The 23,031-nt window shown below is 43.2% G+C and overlaps 1 protein-coding gene and 9 non-coding genes across 10 annotated transcripts; 9 read left to right on the top strand and 1 right to left on the bottom strand.

Moving 5' to 3' along the window:
* Positions 1-7,504: 7,504 nt before the first annotated feature.
* Positions 7,505-23,031, bottom strand: zgc:171566. Its single transcript, XM_060069491.1, has 9 exons — positions 22,920-23,031; positions 22,347-22,461; positions 21,753-21,803; positions 21,155-21,239; positions 19,487-19,625; positions 9,816-9,922; positions 9,389-9,479; positions 8,837-8,974; positions 7,505-8,564 (listed from the first exon to the last, which is right to left on the bottom strand). The coding sequence occupies exons 1-9, from the start codon at positions 23,029-23,031 to the stop codon at positions 8,443-8,445; spliced, it is 960 nt and encodes a 319-aa protein (XP_059925474.1). The 3' UTR covers positions 7,505-8,442.
* On the top strand, positions 10,843-10,898 carry LOC132471311 (U7 small nuclear RNA). Its single transcript, XR_009528829.1, has one exon. It is a non-coding gene; the product is annotated as a U7 small nuclear RNA (small nuclear RNA).
* LOC132471317 (U7 small nuclear RNA) lies at positions 11,420-11,475 on the top strand. Its single transcript, XR_009528834.1, has one exon. It is a non-coding gene; the product is annotated as a U7 small nuclear RNA (small nuclear RNA).
* On the top strand, positions 12,761-12,816 carry LOC132471318 (U7 small nuclear RNA). The gene has a single exon (XR_009528835.1). It is a non-coding gene; the product is annotated as a U7 small nuclear RNA (small nuclear RNA).
* LOC132471312 (U7 small nuclear RNA) lies at positions 13,471-13,526 on the top strand. The gene has a single exon (XR_009528830.1). It is a non-coding gene; the product is annotated as a U7 small nuclear RNA (small nuclear RNA).
* Positions 14,048-14,103, top strand: LOC132471319 (U7 small nuclear RNA). The gene has a single exon (XR_009528836.1). It is a non-coding gene; the product is annotated as a U7 small nuclear RNA (small nuclear RNA).
* LOC132471313 (U7 small nuclear RNA) lies at positions 14,806-14,861 on the top strand. The gene has a single exon (XR_009528831.1). It is a non-coding gene; the product is annotated as a U7 small nuclear RNA (small nuclear RNA).
* LOC132471320 (U7 small nuclear RNA) lies at positions 15,389-15,444 on the top strand. The gene has a single exon (XR_009528837.1). It is a non-coding gene; the product is annotated as a U7 small nuclear RNA (small nuclear RNA).
* On the top strand, positions 16,085-16,140 carry LOC132471314 (U7 small nuclear RNA). The gene has a single exon (XR_009528832.1). It is a non-coding gene; the product is annotated as a U7 small nuclear RNA (small nuclear RNA).
* On the top strand, positions 17,904-17,959 carry LOC132471316 (U7 small nuclear RNA). Its single transcript, XR_009528833.1, has one exon. It is a non-coding gene; the product is annotated as a U7 small nuclear RNA (small nuclear RNA).

Below are 23,031 nucleotides of genomic sequence, written 5' to 3' on the forward strand. Positions count from 1 at the left end.
ATACAGTCCTGTATTCATATGACCAATCTATCTATGGTCTATGAGGTGATGTGTGTGATCAACTATGTGTCGTAATCCCTGGATTAACAGATGAACTCATTGCCCAGCAAGGTGTTTCACCGTCAACCAAACACTGTTCCCCTCCCTCCATGTGATTCTGGTCATGTGTGGAGCCAGGGCTAGGGGACAGAACCTTAACAATCCAAAGCATTTCCATGAAAGATTGCACGGTTCCATGATGCTACTGTATTTCAAGTCAAACACAGAATTGTGTTCCTTGAATAGTATTTGTGGTAACAAGGTTTTACAATTGGCTTAAACTTGATAACTAAATCACCAAATTTCACTTCAAACACTTCTTTGTTAATTGCTACAACACGACGGGGTGCAACCTTAATCAGGAAAGGGCTTACACACACTTTCAACACCCCAGGACCCACACATTGACGTTCCTACCATGACACCCACACCTCTTTACACACACATCTTTACACACCTCCCTCACGATCGCCCCTTCTTCTCTCTCTCTAGTGTTCCTCTGAAAAAATAAGATAAGATATAAGATACTTTGAGAGGTGAGTGGATTCACCAACTCCTGCTTTGGGAATAAACAAACATAATAAAATGAAATGTACCTCAACAGACATCCCTAAACAGTGAGATGGCAGGACGAAGAGGGCTTATAGGATCAGGGTTTCCGGGCCGCTGTAGCCAGGGTAGCTGACTTGTCTGTGTAACTTGTCGGCACGGTGTGTCCCAGGAGGGGAACCTGACCAGGTCTTCCGGGGGGGGGGGGGGGTCCTGACACCAGAAGGTGGGGTGTGACGGTGTCTTTGTGCTGAGTTAAACCAGGAGACGTCTAAACCCATTAACACTGGACCCCCCTGTGGGCTGAGGCTCTGCCTTAAGCCTGCCTGACAGCAAGAATCAGCCCAAGAGAGCAGAATCATCTGTAGGAAGGGTTAGGGCAGGAGCCTGAGAGAGGTTAGAAGGTTTAGGGTAAGAACCTGAGAGGTGTTGGAGTAGAACGAGAAAGAGTTGGAACCAGAAAGGGACAAAGGGTTAGGGTTTACAATACAATGACACAAACACACAAGTATGTTTAGGTCCATTAAACGTCTGAACTGTCCTAAGATGTAACCGGTCCGGTGAGGTCAGCATCCATAAGCCACCAGCTTTAAGGTGGATGACTGGGACCTCTAGTGTCAGACTAGTGCCTTGTGGATAATCAAGGAAAGCACGGCAACGGCAATGTGCAGACCCAGGGAGTTCCTCAGAGTAATTCAACATTAAGACTTAGACATTAGTACTCCAACCCAGAATCTTCCAGCTAGAAGGCTCCACCAGACTAGATCGTTGGTGCACTGATGGACTCAATCCGTCCCGTGGGAGGTCACCTTCTTTTAAACCAAACAATGTGACGACTTGTAAAGCGCTTCTACCGATCCATCCGGGGTGATCTCTTATTGTGTGGTGTGTCATTAACCATCCATAATGTGTGTCCGACCCCGGCAAGGTTGAGCAGAGCTCTCACATCTCCAAGCACCTCATTAGGTCCCGGGGCGAAAGGGCCCATTAGGTAATTGTAGCTGTCCAGGTGGGTACCGGGGGGGGATGGCGGAGCCTGTTATCACGTGGGGTTCAGTGGTCGTCATGGTTACAGTGGGGGTCATCGCACGTCTCAAGTCCTTCACACTCCTGAAAGGTCTTGGACAGATAACCACACTGCATTGGTCCCAAACAGGTCCTCGGATTAGGATCTGGCGTCTGATGTGGACGGACCCTTCTCTATAGTTGAGGACCTGCAGCTTTTTTGCAACTCTAACTGAAGACTTGAAAGTGGGAGGCGGGACGAGGAACGAGGGAAATGAGCCATAGATACGGAGAATGATGAAGACAAAACAGAGACTCAGCAGAACAGGTGAGAGAGGGAGGAGAGGAACCTAGAGGGGGAGGAGGAGGAGGTGGAGGTGGAGGTGGGGAAAGGGGGGAGGGGGGGAGGCCAGGAGGTGCAGAGAAGTTGGGGACAAGAAAGGAAGTAAGGAGAGTAAAAGAAGGGGTGAAAAGAGGTGCAGAGGTGGGGAGAAGAGAAGAAGGGAGAGGAGGGAGGTAGGAGAGAGAGAGAGAGAGAGAGAGAGAGAGAGAGAGAGAGAGAGAGAGAGAGAGAGAGAGAGAGAGAGAGAGAGAGAGAGAGAGAGAGAGAGAGAGAGAGAGAGAGAGAGAGTCTGTCAGGCAGTCCTTCATGATAATCCCCTCCTTTCATTCTAATCCCCTAACACACACACTCACAGTCAGGGGCACATAAAAACACACACATATACACACACAAACACAAGCACACGCAGAGGGACACACACACACGCCCAACCTTAAAGTATACAATATGTGGCATGTATATTAATGTGTGTATCGTTGTGTGTGTGAGTGGGGGTTGTGCGTGTGTCCCCCTTTCCCCTCCAAGTCCTCTCTCTCTCTCTCTCTCTCTCTCTCTCTCTCTCTCTCTCTCTCTCTCTCTCTCTCTCTCTCTCTCTCTCTCTCTCTCTCTCTCTCTCTCTCTCTCTCTCTCTCTCTCTCTCTCTCTCTCACAGCTCCCTGGTGTCATTAATTACCAAGCATGGACACACACCCACACCCACACCCACACACCCACACCCACTCACACACACACCTCCATGCCGGAGCAGATAAGGGATTAGTGGTTGATCCTGTTTGAACCAAGCTACTTGGTTCAACTGACTTTCACAGTTCTAACCTTAGCACACACACACACACACAGAGACACACACACATACAGACAGACAGACAGGTCGACAGCCAGTCACACATTCAGACAGCCAGACAGATAGGCAGAGTGCCAGGTAGACAGGCATACCTGTGTGTCTGTCAGAAGGGGGTGTTGGACTGCAGGTGAACCGCTCCACGGTGGATTTGAAACGCTGCTTCAGCTGAAAATCTCCTTCAACTTTTCCATTTAATCAAATCATTTCTCCCTCCCCGAACGCACCCGGGGACGATATTGTCTGCGTCCTCCTTCTTCATTTAATAACGCGACACATTCCTCAGCGTTGACAGTTTGTCATTTCATTAATTCAGCCTCAATTCCACAGGTTTTTTGCTTCTTCTTCTTCTTCTTCTTCTTCTTCTTCAACCTACCGATTAAATTGCCCATACGTGTGTCAGATGTTCTGGTGATGGTGATGATGACAGACAGAAGACAGGATGAGTGGAGAAGAAAGATGTCATGTTCTCATTGGTCCCGCTTGTACCCTATATAGTGCACTATTCGGGGCTTCACCATTTTCGTAGTGGTGTCTGAAATTTTAGTTTACAAATCAGCCTCCCTATCGAGTGCATTGCTCAATACCCATAATGCACTGCAAAAGAACAGCAAAACTGCACTAATTTCCGCACTATATCCCATGATGCATTTCTGTATAAACAAGGCGAAAGAGTAACATTGTAAGCGATGGCCACGGTCTCCGCCTATGTCTCTGAAGGTCATTGGGGATATTCGGTTTCTCGGGTCATGTTTCTCTTACTCTGAGGACCTGCAGCAAGACCTTGTATGACCCTGAGGAACCCACCGCAGGAGCCAGAGCCCAGAGAGAACCTGGTTCCCAAGCACTCTCCGTCCTGAGGTGGGAACGCCTGGAAACCAACACTGGGTTGCAGAGAGCAGCGACGAGAGAGAGAGAGGGAGAGGCATATCTGTTTCAGCCACACGGTTCTGATATTGCTTTGTCAAAAAAGCTCAACGCTTCTGCTACATCCTCCGGCTCCGGGGACTGTTAACTGATGTACACAGCGCACCTGAAGAAAGAGATCCGAAATTGGGTTTCAGTAGTAGGAGTTTATTCAGCACTCTGCGGTCAGGAATGTTGCTGCGCTGGTACAGGCCTGGAGGGGAGAGCGAGAGGAGGAGATGAAGGAAAATGGACCAAGACGAAGATAGAAAAGAGAATGATGGAACAAGTGAGGAGAGCGCATCCAAGGGGTAAATGGACGTAAGTGTGTGCGTATGTGTGTGTGAATGTGTGTGTGCCCTGATTTATCCTGTAAATCCCAGTGTCCTGTAAGAGTGTTAGTGTGTACTGAGCTGTCCCTTTTAACTACATCACACCTGTAAAGATCCTCTCTCTCTCTCTTTCTCTCCCTCTCTATCTCTGTGTAATGGACCCTTCACACCAATTACACTAGTAAAGAAAAAGTGTGTGCGTGCGCTTGTGTGTGTGCGGGTGCGCGCTCGCTCACTGGCGTGTGTACCCCCCAGCTCGACTCTCCTGCCAATAGCTAATTGATTTGGCTCCGTCCCTCGTGCTCTACTTTCGTCAAGTAGTTAATTAACTTAACTTTTAATTCGCCTCCACATGGCGCAAGAGGGACGCGAACGTCTGACGCCAGCCGTGCTGTCTCCGTCCGAGACAGCGCACACGCAGACACGGGCACGCTCGAAGCGGAAACCGCGCGGCATCGGCACCTAGGGGGAAATTTGAACATGCAAGGGGACAATTTGAACGTGCAAGCTGCCACCAGCTGGGAAGCTTCAACCGGCCTCTCTCTCTATCTCATTCTCTCTCTCTTTCTCTCTGCTCAACACAACCACACACACACTCACGAGAAGGCACCGTGGAGATGAGGGCGCAGTTTGTGACCAGCTGCAGAGAATGGATTCCTTATTTTTTCAGCTCTTTTGCGGCGGACGTTCGGGATTGGCGGTACACGTTGCAACTTCCAGAACAGTCCAGCAGAGGTCATCATGTTGAGGACAATGTCGGACAACATGTATGCCTTTCTTTCTTATTACCTAGGGTTCATCCCCCTCAGGCGTGCGCGCACACACACACACACACACACACACACACACACACACACACACACACACACACACACACACACACACACACACACACACACACACACACACACACACACACACACACACACACACACACACACACACACACACACACACACACAGGTTGACATTAATCAGACATGTCATGATGTTTGGAAACTTACGGACATTTTCAATCATTCAGCCCTCATTTACAGCGGCTGTAGCCACGTGACCCGGGAGAGGAAATTGGGTTGTTGGAGTGACGCAGAAGACCTTCATAATTAATGGGCTTCAGGGAAGAAATGTGTAATTGGTTGCATTTCGTGCTCCAATCTCCTGTCTTATTAAAACAAAAACACTAGTCATTCATCAAAACCATGTGTTCTATTACGTGTGGGAAATACATCACACCCCAATAGGGTTGGGACAGGAGATCTACAGTATGCTGGCATACCCAGATGCCAGTTTGTGAAACCACAAGTGGAAATACTTATAATATTTATATACATTATAATAATTAATATAGGCCTATATTGAATAAATACAATCAATTACATACAAAAAACGGATAAACAGAATACCCCAATTAGTTTTCAAAGAATAAGGGTAAAACCAGATCATATCACATTAAACTGACCTAGTAAAACGTGGGTCTTCTTGTGAACAAGTAGGGCAGTAGGCTATTAATCCAATCGGAGAAGCGACGGTTTAAATACGTCCCTCTGTGGTCGAGGTGGGGATTTAGTGAACTTATACTGCCACCTAGTGGAAGATATACAAATATCGTTATGCGAATGGGTTACTACAAGTTGATTTATACACTGTGGCGGTTCTAGACACATTTTACTAGGTGTCTAGCACAAAAAAGGCAAAAGATTATATTTAAAGATTATAAACTTTATTTTACTTTAAAATCATCAAACATTTAATTTGTACAATAGTTTATAACTTCACCAGTCTGTATTTTTCTGTCAAACTATCTTAAATTGATGGAGCATATGCCCTAAAATCATCAAAATCACATAAACATTTGTTTTGTACAAGCGCGCAAGGGAGGTAGGACCATAAACAATCAAAAATTAAAAATACAGTACAGGGTATTCACATACAGTGTGTCAATGTGAAAAAAACTCCAGGGTACAACAAAGTGCAAAACAATGTGCCATTCCCTCTTTATTTGACCAGTTTCAGTGTGGAGAAACTGTGTTCCCAAGAGGCTGAGCTTACAGGAAGGGTGACAGCAATCTTGCGCAGTCTAAAGACCTCAAAGGAAACGTCCCTGTTCTACGGTCCTTTCCTCATTTAATGATGGCTGCTATTAGAAGAAAAAAAGCGTAGGGGCATGCATTAGTTTTCGTTGCATAACCATCCCTCCCTACTTAACACGGGCAGATAGCCTACTACTCTTTACTCAAATGTATTTGTTATCCCAATGCAGCGGCCAAAACGGATGAAAACACGTGGTTGACATCACAACATTGTGTAGCCTAGACGGGAGTGTATCTATGTTCCCCGGCCGGGTCCTATGTTCCCCGGGTCCTATGTTCTCCGCTTTGTATGTGACCGGGGAACATAAGACCCAGTGAGCAAATCTTTTTTTCGTAGGATGGTAAGGGCAAGTACAGCCTTTTTCACCTCTGATTCGCCTGTGATTGGTTAGAATGTCTCTCCTCCGATAGGTTATGGTTAGGGTTAGGTTTGGGGTTAACCCTCACCCTATCCCTAACCATAACCCTCCCTGACCCTAACCCTTTGCACCCGGGGAACATAGGACCTGGGGAACATAGGGATGACCCAGCCTAGACCTAGCAAGAATACTGACAATTGGATACTCGCTTCTGCTTCGAAGAGTTTGCTTAGATATGGTTAAGTTTCTAAATATATCGAGACCAGACCTTTACAAACTTAATTTCATCATCAGTGTGAGGAACTACAGTAACACGGTTATGTGCAAGAACAACAAGTCACTTTTAGCCTCGTGCCCACTGCACCGTCCGTCAAAGGTCGTCGGAAGGCGTGGCTGACGGATGGGGGAGCTTTCCAGGGTCGTCAGAGCCCGAGTAGTGTCACAGTGCTTACATTTGCACACAGATCCACAATGCATTACGCGTCCGTCCCCATTCAAAGTCAATGGGGATCAGTCAACGGACGGATGCAGTGGGCACGAGGCGTAAGAAATGAAATCGTTTTGCTTAGCTTCGACTCTTGCAACAGGAGAAATCGTGGCTCCTTTCTCCAAGAGTAGTCGCTGAGCTCTCATTGAACCAGCAGCAGCAGCACGGTGTTTGGGTTAGCCGCTCTAAGTTACCCGTGTTGAACGATGCATCGCATTAGTTCCCTAAAATTAAAATGATAATTGTTTTATTTGGTCAGCACAGGGGGGGGCAGGGACATGTCTACAGGGGCACTGGCCCCCGTAGGCCCCCGTGTAGAACCGCCATTGTTTATACATTCACTCCAACCATCAATGGTTTTGTTTTCTTTGTAGGTTATGGTTCAGTAACTCCCAATAAATTCATTAAAGTTCTACAACTAAATTTCTATTTGATCATGTTTTTGGCAAGAAGGCAGTTTATTTCAGCAAGTTTTATGACTCAGTATAAACTAAATCGCTGTATGCAGTGGCGCCATCTAGCGAGTTTATAGGATAAACCAGAGGAGCCACTATTAGGTTATACTACTTTATTTGCAAGCAAACAAGCTCCACTCATACAATCAATGCATCGATTTAAAGCCACAGAGCGAGATAACGCAACATGTGATAAGATTACTGTAACAAATATGACCGTTGCCCTTTCTACAAAATGCAGAAGTCAGTCTACCACAGTAAGCTACACACAGGGTGACACAGCACAACATCTTGTACATTCTGAAACTAGATTAAGATCTTCACAGAGAGAGAACATGATATTAGCGTTTTAAAACTCATCATCACTCATTATATCAAAAAATAAATGTAAAGAGAAAAATAACTTTCCCAATCTCATTTTTACCCATGAATTAACAAATGTAGATGTGCCTTTCTTTGAGAGACAGCTCGTGTCAGAGAGAAACAATTGTTTTTTTTATTAAAAACCAATAAATAAAATTATTATCATGGTCAGGATCTCTCTTTAGTTGAAGCAATATCTTTCGATTAACATACACCTCTTTGGCTGACGATATTTCTCTTCAGACAAAGATATCTCTTAAAATGAACATTATCTCTGCAGCGATTTATCTCTCTTTTAAGGAAGATATTTCTCTTTTAGCTCTTCAAACACCCAATACTGGGTCCCACTCAGGAATAATAAGATGACATAAACCACACAACACATGTTTTGGTGACACAGAGTCTCTCGGTTTGGAATGACCTCGATCTAGTTAAGCCTGACTAAACCCGATGACTAAGAAACGGAATAAGCCACTCTGATAAGAGAAGGAGAGATGGGGAGAAACAGAGGAGGAGGAAAGAGAATAGGAGAAAAGATTAGTTACAGACACCGTGAAGATCAGCAGGAACCAGGAGGAACCAAGGGGGTCAGAGGCACACCCAGCCCAGAGGAGGAGAGGGTAGTTAGGGTGCTAGGGGAGTCTTGCTGGGTCTTGGGTCTCAATGAAGATCCCTAGTCAAAGTAGTAGTTCTGGATGAAGATAGCACCCTGTCCTTTGTAGTCTGGGGAGAAGTTGTAGATGAGAGCTTTGTCTTCCTCTGCTGCGCTGGAGAAGTTGTGGAAATTCTTCATCGCTGTTGAAAGAAGGGTGGCAGGGGATAGAGAGAGAGAGAAAGGGAGAGAGGGAGAGAGAGAGAAATAGAATGATGGAAAGTTAATTTAGAGTTGATTTGGAAAACCATTTCAGGTAAACCGAACCAACCAAATCCATTCTTTATTGCATCCTCTTCCTCAACCTCAGTCACCTCTCTCCGTCTCTACCTCCCTCCGTCTCTACCACCCCAACTCAACTACCTTTTTTCCTCCCTTCCTCCTTCTCATCCCCCCTTCCCTCCCTCCTCCTCACCCTCTGAGATGAAGAAGGAGGCGGTGTAGAAGGAGGCTCTGACGGCGGACCCCAGGTGGACCATGCCCGGCTTGTCCACCCACTCGAAGGGGCTCTTCTCTGGGTGCCACTGCACCGCGTAGAACGGGTACCGATAGGCTGGGGCAGGAGACAGGACACACACGTCAGACAGGCCAGGAAGTACATTGACAGGCCCATCAGAGAGACCAGGAAGTACAGAGTCAAACAAATTGCATCCTATGTCCTTTCCAACCCACGTTTTCTTGAACTTGGTGGAAAAAGCCATCCGGTCGAGGAAAGATCTGATGGAGGACAACCACGGTGCTGATGGAATCCGTCTGCACTTAGGTTAGGCTATGTGATAATGCCATGGAGGATATTATAAACGTGGATAAGCCGTGGTGTAAATACAGTGTTCCAATTTGCACTCCTGAAAGTGCATTTTAAAGACATTAAAGAAACAGGAACTACATGCCCACAAGACTAACATGAAGTACAAGGACCCATCAAAGTCCAGTAGTGCCGTGACAGCACATTATAAGTGTACAGTACCTTCCATGGTGGAGATGAAGTCAACTTTGCCGTCCGTGTTGATGGATAGAATCTTATAGAATCTCTTTAGCTTGGCGTTTCGGCTGAAGTTCTGCGAGAGATTCAGGTCAAACAGTTATTGTAGTGGTTGAAATTAAAAAAAGGGACATAATGTTATTAAAATCGAACAGTAGAGTTTTGACCACGACGATGAGAAGGATAGAAGAGCAGGGTAGAAGCGAAGGGGGAAAAGAGAAGAAATGAGAGTCGAGAAAGGTTTAGCAGATGCGAAAACGAGGAGGGATGGGATAAGAAGAAGCGAAGAAAATTTGGTAGGGAGGGAGAATATGGCAAAACAGAACAGGGGAGAAGGATAATGTAGTATAGAAGAGGAGGGAGGGAAGACCAACAAGAGGAAGGCGGAGAACAGCAGGGGAGAGGGGGTCACCTGCAGAGACAGGCTCCAGCTATGGAAGTTGGACGTGATGTTTTGTTCAGACAGCGACTGCATGACATCTTCTGGGAAAGACTGGAACAGACGACTAGACTTGGCCCCTGTGTGTTCACACACACACACACACACACACACACACACACACACACACACACACACACACACACACACACACACACACACACACACACACACACACACACACACACACACACACACACACACACTCAGAAGGATTAATGAAAACCGTTAGTTTACTAACCACTTAGTTTAGTGGTGCATTACAAGCAACACTTGAGCTGGTAGCCGACTTATATCTAGAACCATATACGGTCCAATGCAATGTTAATCACTTCTTAAGGGATAAGTGGGCGGTGCAAGCATCCTATTAGTTTACAGACACTCTGCGCCTTCCCGTCTAAAGCACAATGAGTGACATTTCTAATCACAGATGTGGCCCCCAGGCTTCTATCCTCAGGAAGTAGCTCTTAAAAATGTATCTAGAAGGATCCCTAGTAAAAAGGGATCCCTCACTCTACTGTCTGAAGGAAATAATCAGGAGCTCTTCATGCTCTTGTAGAAATAAATGATACATGTATATATGCATCGTCGGTATCACAGACAATTACCATAGTCATCCAGATCCAGTTAATAACATTAATGATGTAACAGCAGCACCATTCTGACTAATAATACTATTTAGTGTGTTTACCAGAGGATGGACAGTTGGCTACTGCAGTTAATCATTTTCTTTATGTTTACCCGCTGATTTAGAAGGGGACCGCCTGTTTAAACACTACAGATGCATGCTGGGAGAGTGGGACGTCGCTTTTGTAGTATGGCCCCAGTTTTGCTGATCCAACATTTCTGTCCTGCCATTTACGTAAATGATTTGGTCTCAATTTCTCCAATGGAAACAGCTGATGTCTGATTTGCATAGTTCCACCCCCTACACTTTAATGCACCATGAGTGACAAGCCTGTTTGCAAGTCACATATACTGCTTCCAGACACACCGCTGTAGGAATTAGCTCTTTAATATTTATCTAGAAGGATCCCTAGTAAAAAGGGATCCCACACCATTCTGTTTAAGAAAAACCTTCTGGAGATCCGCATGATATATCTGTGGAATTTCAGCAAATTGTAATGATAAAGTACTTAATTAAGCAACTTTTAACTATTTATTCTGTCATGACTTCTATCGTTTATCTGACCTTCCTTAAATCATGTTAATAACATTAAAAATCTAACGGGACACCCTCCTGAATAGTAATAGTATTTGGTTGTGTTTACCAAGAGATGGACAGCTAGCTGCCAGACAATCGTTAGCTATAGATGCATGCTGGGAGTGTGTGATGACACCAAGTGGAGCCCCTGTTTTACTGATTAACATTATTGTACAGCTATATAAATAATTTAATTCCAGATTCACCTAGACGATGAAAGTAGCAAGGGTCAATTTACATTTATTTATTTCTAAAGTGATCTGAGATGTTAGGAAGGACATTATGAACAACCGTCCGCCCCTTCCCCTCTAAAGCACCATGAGTGACATGGCTGTGGGCTAATCACAGATGCAGCCTCCAGACTTCTAACATCAGGAATTAGCTCTTTAATATTTATCCAGAAGGATCCCTAGTAAAAAGGGATCCCACACTATACTGTCCAAATTAAAATGATCACAAGCTCCTCATGCTCATCGGTCACAGAATAAACCTGCTGTAAATTACATTTCACAGTATCCCTAAAATATGATGATAACATTAGTAATATAACAGGATCACCATCCTGACTATAAATACTTTTTGGTGTGTTTACCAGGGGCTGGACAGCTAGCTGCCAACCAAGCCTTAACGTAACATTTCCCATCTAGTATAAAAGGTGATGTTTACATGCTACAGATGCATGCTGGGAGTGTGTGAGGACATCTAGTAGAGCCGAGCCCCAGTTTTACTGATCCAACATTACTGTACAGTTATATACATCATTTTTTAACAGTTTCACCTTTAAGACAAAAGTAGCAGAAAATACATTAATTTACTGCTAAATATATCCGAGAGGTTAAGAAGAAAATTATGAACCACACTTCATCACATTGTTGTTCTTTTCATTATTGTATTTAGACATTAAAGTGTGTGACCCCTTTTAACTAGGAATCGTTCTAGACAAATATTAAAGAGCCATTTCATAGTTTACACTAGGAAATATATCTTTGACTGATCCACAGCCATGTCACTCAAGGTGCATTAAAGGGGCGGGTCATCCTTTACTGAACCTAATCACAGATGCGCTTTAATGCACCATGAGTGAAAAGGCTGTTGGCAAGTCACCCACACGGCTTCCAGACATGCCAAGGTAGGAATTAGCTCTTTAATATTTATCTAGAACTATCCCTAGTAAAAAGGGATCCTACACTATTCTGTTTTAAGGAAATCCATCTGGAGCACCGCATGAAATACCTGTGGAAATTCAGCCAATTTTAAGGATCAAGTAGCCAATTAAGCAACTTTTAACTATTTATTCTGTTACGACTTCTATCGTTTATCTGACCATCCTTAAATCATGTTAATAACATTAATAATCTAACGGGGACGCCATCCTGAATAGTAATAGTATTTGGTTGCGTTTACCAAGGGATGGACTCCCATCTAGTTTAGAAGGGGATGTTAATATGCTACAGATGCATGCTGGGAGTGTGTGATGACACCAAGTGGAGCCCCCATTTTACTGATCAACATTATTGTACAGCTATATAAATAATTTAATTCCAGTTTCACCTAGAAGATGAAAGTAGGGTCAATTTACATTTATTTATTTCTAAAGTGATCTGAGATGTTAGGAAGGACTTTATGAACAACCGCCCGCCCCTTCCCCTCTGAAGCACCATGAGTGACATGGCTGTGGGCTAATCACAGATGCAGCCTCCAGACTTCTAACATCAGGAATTAGCTCTTTAATATTTATCCAGAAGGATCCCTAGTAAAAAGGGATCCCACACTTGACTGTCTGAAAGAAAAGAATCATGATCTTCTTGTATAGCTATATATATGATGAAAGTGTCAGTATATTGCAATAATAAATTATACATTTAAAGATGAGTAGCTCATTACATTAATTAAAAGCAGTATCACAGACCATGTCTATAGTCATCCAGACCATCCCTCAAATATGTTCATAACATTAATGATGTGACAGCAGCACCATACTGTCTAATAGTATTTAGTATGTTTACAAGGGACTGGACAGCTGGCTGCCGCGGTTCATCATTTTCTTTATGTTTACTTGCTTATTTAGAAGGTGACCGCCTGTTTACACACCACAGATGCATGCTGGGAGTGTGGGACATCACCTAGTAGAGGCTGGCCCCAGTTTTGCTGATCCAAGATTTCTGTACTGCTATTTTACTGATTTGATCTCAATTTCACAGAGAAAGAGATCTTATGGTTCTCTCCCTCTGTGTGAATGATTTGGGTGTATAGTTGTCAGTTGCGTGTGCACTTAGATGGTGGAGAAAACTCTCTAATTGTTTAGATTAATATAATTACCATGACGTCAGCTGTTTCGCGTAGTTCCTCCCCCTACACTTAAATGCACCATGAGTGAAAAGGCTGTTGGCAAGTCACAGATACTGCTTCCAGACCCCTAACCGTAGGAATTAGCTCTTTAATATTTATCTAGAAGGATCCCTAGTAAAAAGGGATCCCACACTATTCTGTTTAAGAAAAACCTTCTGGAGATCCGCATGATATATCTGTGGAATTTCAGCAAATTGTAATGATAAAGTACTTAATTAAGCAACTTTTAACTATTTATTCTGTCATGACTTCTATCGTTTATCTGACCTTCCTTAAATCATGTTAATAACATTAATAATCTAACGGGACACCCTCCTGAATAGTAATAGTATTTGGTTGTGTTTACCAAGAGATGGACAGCTAGCTGCCAGACAATCGTTAGCTATAGATGCATGCTGGGAGTGTGTGATGACACCAAGTGGAGCCCCTGTTTTACTGATTAACATTATTGTACAGCTATATAAATAATTTAATTCCAGATTCACCTAGACGATGAAAGTAGCAAGGGTCAATTTACATTTATTTATTTCTAAAGTGATCTGAGATGTTAGGAAGGACATTATGAACAACCGTCCGCCCCTTCCCCTCTAAAGCACCATGAGTGACATGGCTGTGGGCTAATCACAGATGCAGCCTCCAGACTTCTAAAATCAGGAATTAGCTCTTTAATATTTATCCAGAAGGATCCCTAGTAAAAAGGGATCCCACACTATACTGTCCAAATTAAAATGATCACAAGCTCCTCATGCTTATCGGTCACAGAATAAACCTGCTGTAAATTACATTTCACAGTATCCCTAAAATATGATGATAACATTAGTAATATAACAGGATCACCATCCTGACTATAAATACTTTTTGGTGTGTTTACCAGGGGCTGGACAGCTAGCTGCCAACCAAGCCTTAACGTAACATTTCCCATCTAGTATAAAAGGTGATGTTTACATGCTACAGATGCATGCTGGGAGTGTGTGAGGACATCTAGTAGAGCCGAGCCCCAGTTTTACTGATCCAACATTACTGTACAGTTATATACATCATTTTTTAACAGTTTCACCTTTAAGACAAAAGTAGCAGAAAATACATTAATTTACTGCTAAATATATCCGAGAGGTTAAGAAGAAAATTATGAACCACACTTCATCACATTGTTGTTCTTTTCATTATTGTATTTAGACATTAAAGTGTGTGACCCCTTTTAACTAGGAATCGTTCTAGACAAATATTAAAGAGCCATTTCATAGTTTGCACTAGGAAATATATCTTTGACTGATCCACAGCCATGTCACTCAAGGTGCATTAAAGGGGCGGGTCATCCTTTACTGAACCTAATCACAGATGCGCTTTAATGCACCATGAGTGAAAAGGCTGTTGGCAAGTCACCCACACGGCTTCCAGACATGCCAAGGTAGGAATTAGCTCTTTAATATTTATCTAGAAGGATCCCTAGTAAAAAGGGATCCCACACTATTCTGTTTTAAGGAAATCCATCTGGAGCACCGCATGAAATACCTGTGGAAATTCAGCAAATTTTAAGGATCAAGTAGCCAATTAAGCAACTTTTAACTATTTATTCTGTTACGACTTCTATCGTTTATCTGACCAACCTTAAATCATGTTAATAACATTAATAATCTAACGGGGACGCCATCCTGAATAGTAATAGTATTTGGTTGCGTTTACCAAGGGATGGACTCCCATCTAGTTTAGAAGGGGATGTTAATATGCTACAGATGCATGCTGGGAGTGTGTGATGACACCAAGTGGAGCCCCCATTTTACTGATCAACATTATTGTACAGCTATATAAATAATTTAATTCCAGTTTCACCTAGAAGATGAAAGTAGGGTCAATTTACATTTATTTATTTCTAAAGTATTCTGAAATGTTAGGAAGGACATTATGTACAACCGCCCGCCCCTTCCCCTCTAAAGCACCATGAGTGACATGGCTGTGGGCTAATCACAGATGCAGCCTCCAGACTTCTAACATCAGGAATTAGCTCTTTAATATTTATCCAGAAGGATCCCTAGTAAAAAGGGATCCCACACTTGACTGTCTGAAAGAAAAGAATCATGATCTTCTTGTATAGATATATATATGTTGGAAATGTCAGAATATTACAATAATAATCTATACATTTAAAGATGAGTAGCTCATTCCATTAATTAAAAGCAGTATCACAGACCATGTCTATAGTCATACAGACCATCCCTCAAATATGTTCATAACATTAATGATGTGACAGCAGCACCATACTGTCTAATAGTATTTAGTATGTTTACAAGGGACTGGACAGCTGGCTGCCGCGGTTCATCATTTTCTTTATGTTTACTTGCTTATTTAGAAGGTGACCGCCTGTTTACACACCACAGATGCATGCTGGGAGTGTGGGACATCACCTAGTAGAGGCTGGCCCCAGTTTTGCTGATCCAAGATTTCTGTACTGCTATTTTACTGATTTGATCTCAATTTCACAGAGAAAGAGTGGTGGTTCTCTCCCTCTGTGTGAATGATTTGGGTGTATAGTTGTCAGTTGCGTGTGCACTTAGATGGTGGAGAAAACTCTCTAATTGTTTAGATTAATATGATTACCATGACGTCAGCTGTTTTGCGTCTACACTTTAATGCACCATGAGTGAAAAGGCTGTTGGCAAGTCACAAATACGGCTTCCAGACCCCACACTGTAGGAATTAGCTCTTTAATATTTATCTAGAAGGATCCCTAGTAAAAAGGGATCCCACAATCACTGTCTAAATAAAATGATCACTTGCTCCACATGCTCTTGGGTTACGGAATGTTCCTGCTGTAAATTACATTTCAGACCATCCCTAAAATATGTTGATAACATTAATAATATAACAGGATCACCATCTTGACTATTAATAGTTTTTTGTGTGTTTACCAGGGGCTGGACAAGGTAGCTGTTGTTCTTCTAACAAAACATCCACCTGAATATGTTTTGTATGACTAAATATAAATTGACCCTTGTTACTTTTTCTCCTTCAGGTGAAACTGGAACCAAATTAATTGTATAGCTTTACAGTAATGTTGGATCAGCAAAACTGAGGCTGGGCTCTACTTGCACATTCCCAGCATGCATCTGTAGCTTGCAAACATCACCTTCTAAACTAGATGGGAAATGAAAAGTAAATGCTTGACTGGCAGCTGACTGTCCAGACCCTGGTAAACACTCAAAAATACTATTATGAGACAGGATGGTGCTCCTGTTATATTATTAAAAGGTACATGGTTTAAGCATGATCTAAAAAACTAAAGAAGTCTCCTGTTACCGAAGTTAGTTATTAGTTCATTTTGTAACTACATTCAGATTTTGTTACACATTTCTAGCAGCTATTTATATTTCATAAAACAAGAAAATGTGCAACACCTGTTGGTTTTCTTGGGACAGTTGCGAGTTGGAGCTATTTTTACTATAGATCCTTTTATATAAATATTAAAGAATTATTTCCTGCAGTGACCTGTCTGGAAGCGGAATATGTGAACAGCCTTTTCACTCATGGTGCATTAAAGTGGGTGGGAGCGGAACTATGCGAATGAGCTGACGTAGTAGTTGTTGTGATGTGCAGAATGTTTTACACTTGTTTGCATGTGCAGGATGTCTTGCTAGCCACCAGTCAATCAGGAACTTTACATTTTCCATCTAGTTTAGAAGGTGATGTTGACATGCTTCAGATGCATGCTGGGAATGTGTGAGGACACCTAGTGGACCCAAGCAGTTTTACTGATGCAACATTACTGTAAAGGTATACAACTGTTTTTTTTCTACTTAAACCTGTAAGTTAAAAGTAACATGGGACAATTTAAATGTATTCATTGCAAAATACATCTCATAGTTTAGGAAGGACTTTATCAACACCAAAGGCCTGGTGATAAGGTCTATAGCCCTTTATAAGGTTAAGCGTCAGCCTACTATATTTTAGGCAGTAGAGTGTGGGATCCCTTTTTACTAGGAAACCTTCTAAACAAATACTAAAGCGCTAATTCCTGCAGTAGTGTGTCTAGAAGTGATATTACTGACTGGTCCACAGCCACGTCACTCATGGTGCATTCGAGGGGCAGAGCTTCCTCTTTTTTCCAACGTAATTGCTGTTTGTCACAATGTACAACTGAACAGATACATTTTGTTTATTCCCTAGTGTGGCTGGCTTCTGATATAAATAAGTATAAGTTTGTTTATCTACATTCTACCAGTAAGTTATTTCAAAGATCTTAACCTTCAGGCTTTGTATTTTAAACCACTCAATGTATTGTTTGAATAATTTACGTTACAACATACACATGTGTACTAACATTGCATTTGGATTCCTAAAGCTGCTTTCTCCTCTGTCCATTTGGCGCTTAGTTTAATTTATTGTCTGCTGAAGTACTGCATCACACTGTATGATGCCAGCTGATAAGCATAGTCAAACCCCCTCCACCAAATGCACCATGAGTGACTTGGCTGTCGACCAGTCACAGATACCACTTCCAGACAGCAACTGGTAGGAAATAGCTCTTTAATATTTATCTAGAAGGATCCCTAGTAAAAAGGGATCCCACACTCTACTGTCTAAATAAAAACATCTGGATTTTCACATGTTCTGTCTTATGAAATATACCTGCTGTACATGTGCAAAATTACATAAATCAAGTTACAGATGATGTAAGGTACTGATACCTACAACTTCTGTCAGAGATTTCTATAGTTCTTCAGAGACCATCCCTAAACCATGTTAACAACATTGAACAGGAGCACCATCCTGTGTTTACCAAGAGCTGGGCAGCCAGCTGCCAGCCAATCATTTCCCCTCTAGTTTAGAAGGTGATGTTTCCATGCTACAGATGCATGCTTGGACTGTGTGAGGACATCAAGAAGAGACTAGCCCAAGTTCAACTGATCCATTATTATTATACAGCTATAAAACTTATTTGGTTCCAGTTTCACCTTGAAGTGAAAGGTGGCAAGGGGTCAATTTACATTTCTTCATCTTAAATTGTGGGTTCCCTTTTTACTAGGGATAATTAGATATATATTGAAGAGCTAATTCCTACAGGATGATGTCCGTTATCTTTCAGTGGTCCACAGCCATGAGACTCATACTGCATTAGAAAACGGCATAGTCCATGTAAAACTGAAGACATCCATTTCAATATTCCCTAGTGTAGCCGGGTTAAGGTATGGACATCAATTTATTTGTCTGTCTGCAATATACCTGTCAGTTATTTACAAGAAATAAACCTTCGGGTGTTATTATTTCTAATCTGTACTCTATGTAGTTATTGTTTAGAACTAAATTAGGGATTTTATGAAATAACAGTAGAACTCCCGCCAATTGTCAGTACAGTCTCATGACTATGGTATACTGTTGATACCTTACTTAACACAGAAGATGATTTTTCACTGGGGATACTTTTAGAAAAACATTGAGGTTTAATTTCTGTGAGCTATTGTCTGGGAGATGGACCATTTGACTAGTCCTAGTCATGGTGCAAATTTCAGCATTGAGACATGGCTTATGCTAATCAGACAACACATCTAAAAAGGTTTGTCTGAAAATAGCAGAAACACCCAGAATGCAGTTCAACGAACATTAAATAACCCCTCAAAATAGCCAAACACTACAGACTTCCATTTCCAATGCTTTAAGCTCTTTTCAAAATCAGAGAATATCTATTTTTATTAAAAGTCATTGTTTTGAGTTATTTTAGGATAACAAAACCTTTCTTGATCTCAGACGGGAAGTTTGGGTGACTCAGTGAGAAAAACTTCAACACTTTGTGCATGGGTTTAAATATTTAGATATAAATAAGCAAATAAAATCCCCATGTTCGAAAAGTTGCTGATACAGGTTATGGTTTAATTTGGATGTATGATACCTCGGGTAAATGGGACAGCAGGTGGGTGTAACCTAAAGTAAAGGTGATGGTAGGGGAGTGTTCCCTGTAGTAAAGGTGATTGTAGGTGAGTGTAACCTGTAGTAAAGGAAGTGTAAGGGTAAGGGTGAGGGTAGGTCATTTTGAGCTATAGCAAAGGTGAGGACAGGTAAGGGTAAGCTGTAGTAAAGGCAGGGTGAGGGTAGGCTCTACCTTTGCTCAAGGTCAGCGGTAGAGCTACAGCCTTGGTGTTGGTGAGGGTCAGAAGGTTCTTGTTGGCCGTGAGCACCGACATCTGCTGGAAGCCCTGGCAGGTGCCCCAGATGGGGAAGTGGTCCCCATCATCGTTTGCCTGGAGCAGAAGACATTCAAACCCTTTTAAAATCCTCAGTGACCCAGCACAGCTCTCCATTCCTATCTGGACCAGCGTTCTCCTTTTAGGAGTACTACACTACTCCACCACTACAGTCTCTATGGTCCATCGTCTCAGGCTCTGAGGAGGTCTTGATGAGCTCTTTATCATCATTCTTCATCGGTCACCCCAAATATCCCTGAATGGGATTAATAAAGTCAATTGTGCCTTATTATCTTATCTGTGTCTGTTATATTCCTTGTTACTGTATTTATTATTATTCCCCGGAATAAGCAGTAATACATTACGGTCCCATTGCTCCAGTGGTGTCGTAGGTGTGATAGCTGTAGCATGTGGGCTAACGACAGTGGCTGTACTAACTATAGTGGGTGTTCTAACTTTAGTAGGTGTTGCATCTATAGTGGGTGTGATAACTGAGGCATGAGTACTAACTATAGTATGTGTATAGTAGGAATTTACGATGTCCATCTGGGTAATCTACCTTCCTCCTGATGCAATCTGGCCCTCCAGCCCGACAGCCCAGCTATAAAGGCTTCTTTTCCTGTGCATTTCCAAGTATTTGAATCCTAGTGAATGTTCCTGTGAATGTCTGATCTGTCAATGATGTGCATTGTCCACCCAGCAACACACTACGCTACACAAGTCAAACTATAAGTCAGAATGCCTACAGGCCGACTGTGAGCATTGAGGATCGAACCATGAACCTTTCGGTGTGGGGTCGACCACCCAAGGCCCGACACCGTCAGATCAATTTGAAATAGATATCTTTCAAATAAAAGATAAATCAAACAGAATTAAGCAGGTACCATCACCTATGATGTGCTTGACTAGCACTAATAATCGACTCACCTCGTCTTTATGATGCCAAGAGCTTTAATATAATCTTACTGAAGGCGATTGCACATGACCCATCCGTGTGGGGGCATCCCTGGATCGGTAACCGGAGGGTGGCCAGTTCGAATCCCGACCGAATGGCTAAAATGTGGACAGGGGGAGTCGTTGTACAGCACTCTCCTACATCCCCATCCACGGATGAGGTGCCCTTGAGCAAGGCACCCGACACCCCCACCTGCTCCCCGGGCGCTGCACCGCGGCCGCCCACTGTGTGTGTGGACCTCGGACAAGGTCCCTCCTCTGTGTGTGTATGTGCAAGTGTGTATGTGTTCACCAGCTCCCGGATGGATCGAAAGCAGAGAAAGAATTCCCCCCAAAAAGGAACAATAAAGGATGACTTAACTTAAACAAAAACATACCATCACCCACCGACATCAGGCCAGTGTGCAGAGTTGGCTTGGGTAAGGGTTGTACGCGTCGGCCAACATTCTATAGTTGGGTGTTAGTTGGGCTTTTTGTGGGTCAGTGTGTGCAGGCACCTTATGTCATGCAGCACACGGGACTCTGTTCTCCGGTGCAATGGCTTTAGAAAAACATGTCTCTTAATGTAACTGAATGGTGGAACGGTTACTCTTGGAAGGGGGTGGGGGGGGGGGGGGGGGGGGGAGGAAGACCTTGAGAGCCAGGCTGTAGAAGATCTTGGAGACCCGACTGAACTGAGAGGTCTCGATGTCCACGTCTCCGCCCGGCAGCAGCAACCTAGGGAGGGCAAAGCAGAGGGGTAAGGTGGGATGGTGGAGAAGGTTAGTATCTTTGGTGATTACATCAATTGGGTATATTACATAGGCCAGAGGCATGATGCAGTTTTGCTGTATTTTTTATAAATACCTTTCATATCAAATACAAATTAAGACAGCCCCATCCAACATTCAAAACATTCCCTGGTAACCCATTCCCTTAATACAACATTAAAGATGCAAAACACCAATATACAAATTCTGGCGTCTATGCGTGTGTAGTAGAATGACGATAGTGGAATCAATAGCATTCTTCTTCTGGTGAACACAAATCCATCCAATGAGACGATAGCAATAATTGTCCGCTCCAGCCGTTAGCGGGGTTATCTCGAGGTAACGTGTCATGTGGCAGGTATACTCTAGATCAGCCTCCCCATTATGAACGGCCATCGCACCTGAACTGGCTCCTCGTGATTTCTGAATTAACATGGAAATTGAGAATCTTCACCCATGGTCCTGGGGTTATTCTACATACCCGTTGATGGAGTTGAAGATCCTCACATACTCTTCTTCTGGTAGGTTTATTCTGGGGAAACGAGAATATCATTTAGAGTTAGAATTCATTTCAAAAGCTGATTCACACTGTGTGTGGTTCTTTTTGGAAAGCCTGTATTGCAGTACATTCACTTTATGGATCCCTTAGGATGGAAACACCTGCTGAATGACTACAGGTGAACGCTCAAGGCTTTTGGGATATGTTGACTAGCCATCGCAGATGTGTTGGGTCTCTACATCACCCCCATAGCCCACAGAGCCCCTCGCTGTTGGGGACGCACATCCAACAAAGAAAGGTCAACCTTCAGGCAGGCAGACTTGCGACCCATTTCCTGTTCCTTCACGTTCTACCAATTCACATGAATACTCATTTGTACGACACATCGTCTTCACACTGACTTTCGGGGACTTCTAGGTATTCATCGACGCAGAACCAGAAATCCACAGCGGATATCTAACGCAACCGTATGCTAGACTTGGACTTAAAGAAAGGCCTGGCGACCACACACACATGAACACAGGTCGGTACAGTGTGAAGTGGCCGTCTCAGCCAATAGGAGGGCAGCTTACATACCTGATGGGGACCACCCTGGCCCCGGCACTCTCCACGTATTTAACGTAGCAGGCGGCGATGTAGGAGTTGCCCCTGGCAGACAGGTCATCAGGTAGGTTCTCCTGGGCCAGCACACCTGCCCAGGAAGCAATGACGTAATGTTGACACTTGCTGCTACTCATACCGTGTATAGATGAAGAATTATGTGAAGTATTTTTTGTAGTCCTTTTACTGTTGTGCTTTTAGGGTAATCTATCCGTCTAGTGGTCCTGAGGGCAACATACATAACCTCTACCTGCTGCTTAATGACATGCATATCAATATAATTTGATCCCAGTACTCCTCCTCCGCCTAAAAGCAATCATAAATAGCATTTGAGTTTAATCATTTTATCAGGGGAAATGCTGACTGCAACTGATTGTACTATAGTGTGGCTACAGTTCAGTATGTCCCATTCTGAAATGCTCTTCTCCCCATCCCTCTTTCTAGACAATTATACATGGAGGAAAACATAAACCGCAAGCTATAAAGTAGGCCTGTTTGTGCCTGTGTGTCATGTCTGTATGTCTGTATGTCTGTGTGTGTTTGTCTCACCGATAATAGGCCGGTAATTCAACGGCTCGGGGTTCCGCGCCTTCACCACGACAGGCGCGCCGTAAAGGCAGGCGCCAAGCACCGCGACGACGGCAGCAGCAGGCGAATACAT

This window comes from Gadus macrocephalus, chromosome 13, assembly GCF_031168955.1.
Source record: "Gadus macrocephalus chromosome 13, ASM3116895v1".
Taxonomy (NCBI): Eukaryota; Metazoa; Chordata; class Actinopteri; order Gadiformes; family Gadidae; genus Gadus; species Gadus macrocephalus.

What these genes read in the sequence shown, in the direction of transcription:
- zgc:171566 (XM_060069491.1), bottom strand. Translation starts at nt 23,031, where the DNA reads ATGTATTCGCCTGCTGCTGCCGTCGTCGCGGTGCTTGGCGCCTGCCTT. An exon ending in GCCAGGGTGGTCCCCATCAG is followed by an intron (nt 21,804 to 22,346) that starts GTATGTAAGCTG and finishes TCGTTTCCCCAG; the next exon opens with AATAAACCTACCAGAAGAAG. An exon ending in CTCCTTCTTCATCTCAGAGG is followed by an intron (nt 8,565 to 8,836) that starts GTGAGGAGGAGG and finishes TTCTTTCAACAG; the next exon opens with CGATGAAGAATTTCCACAAC.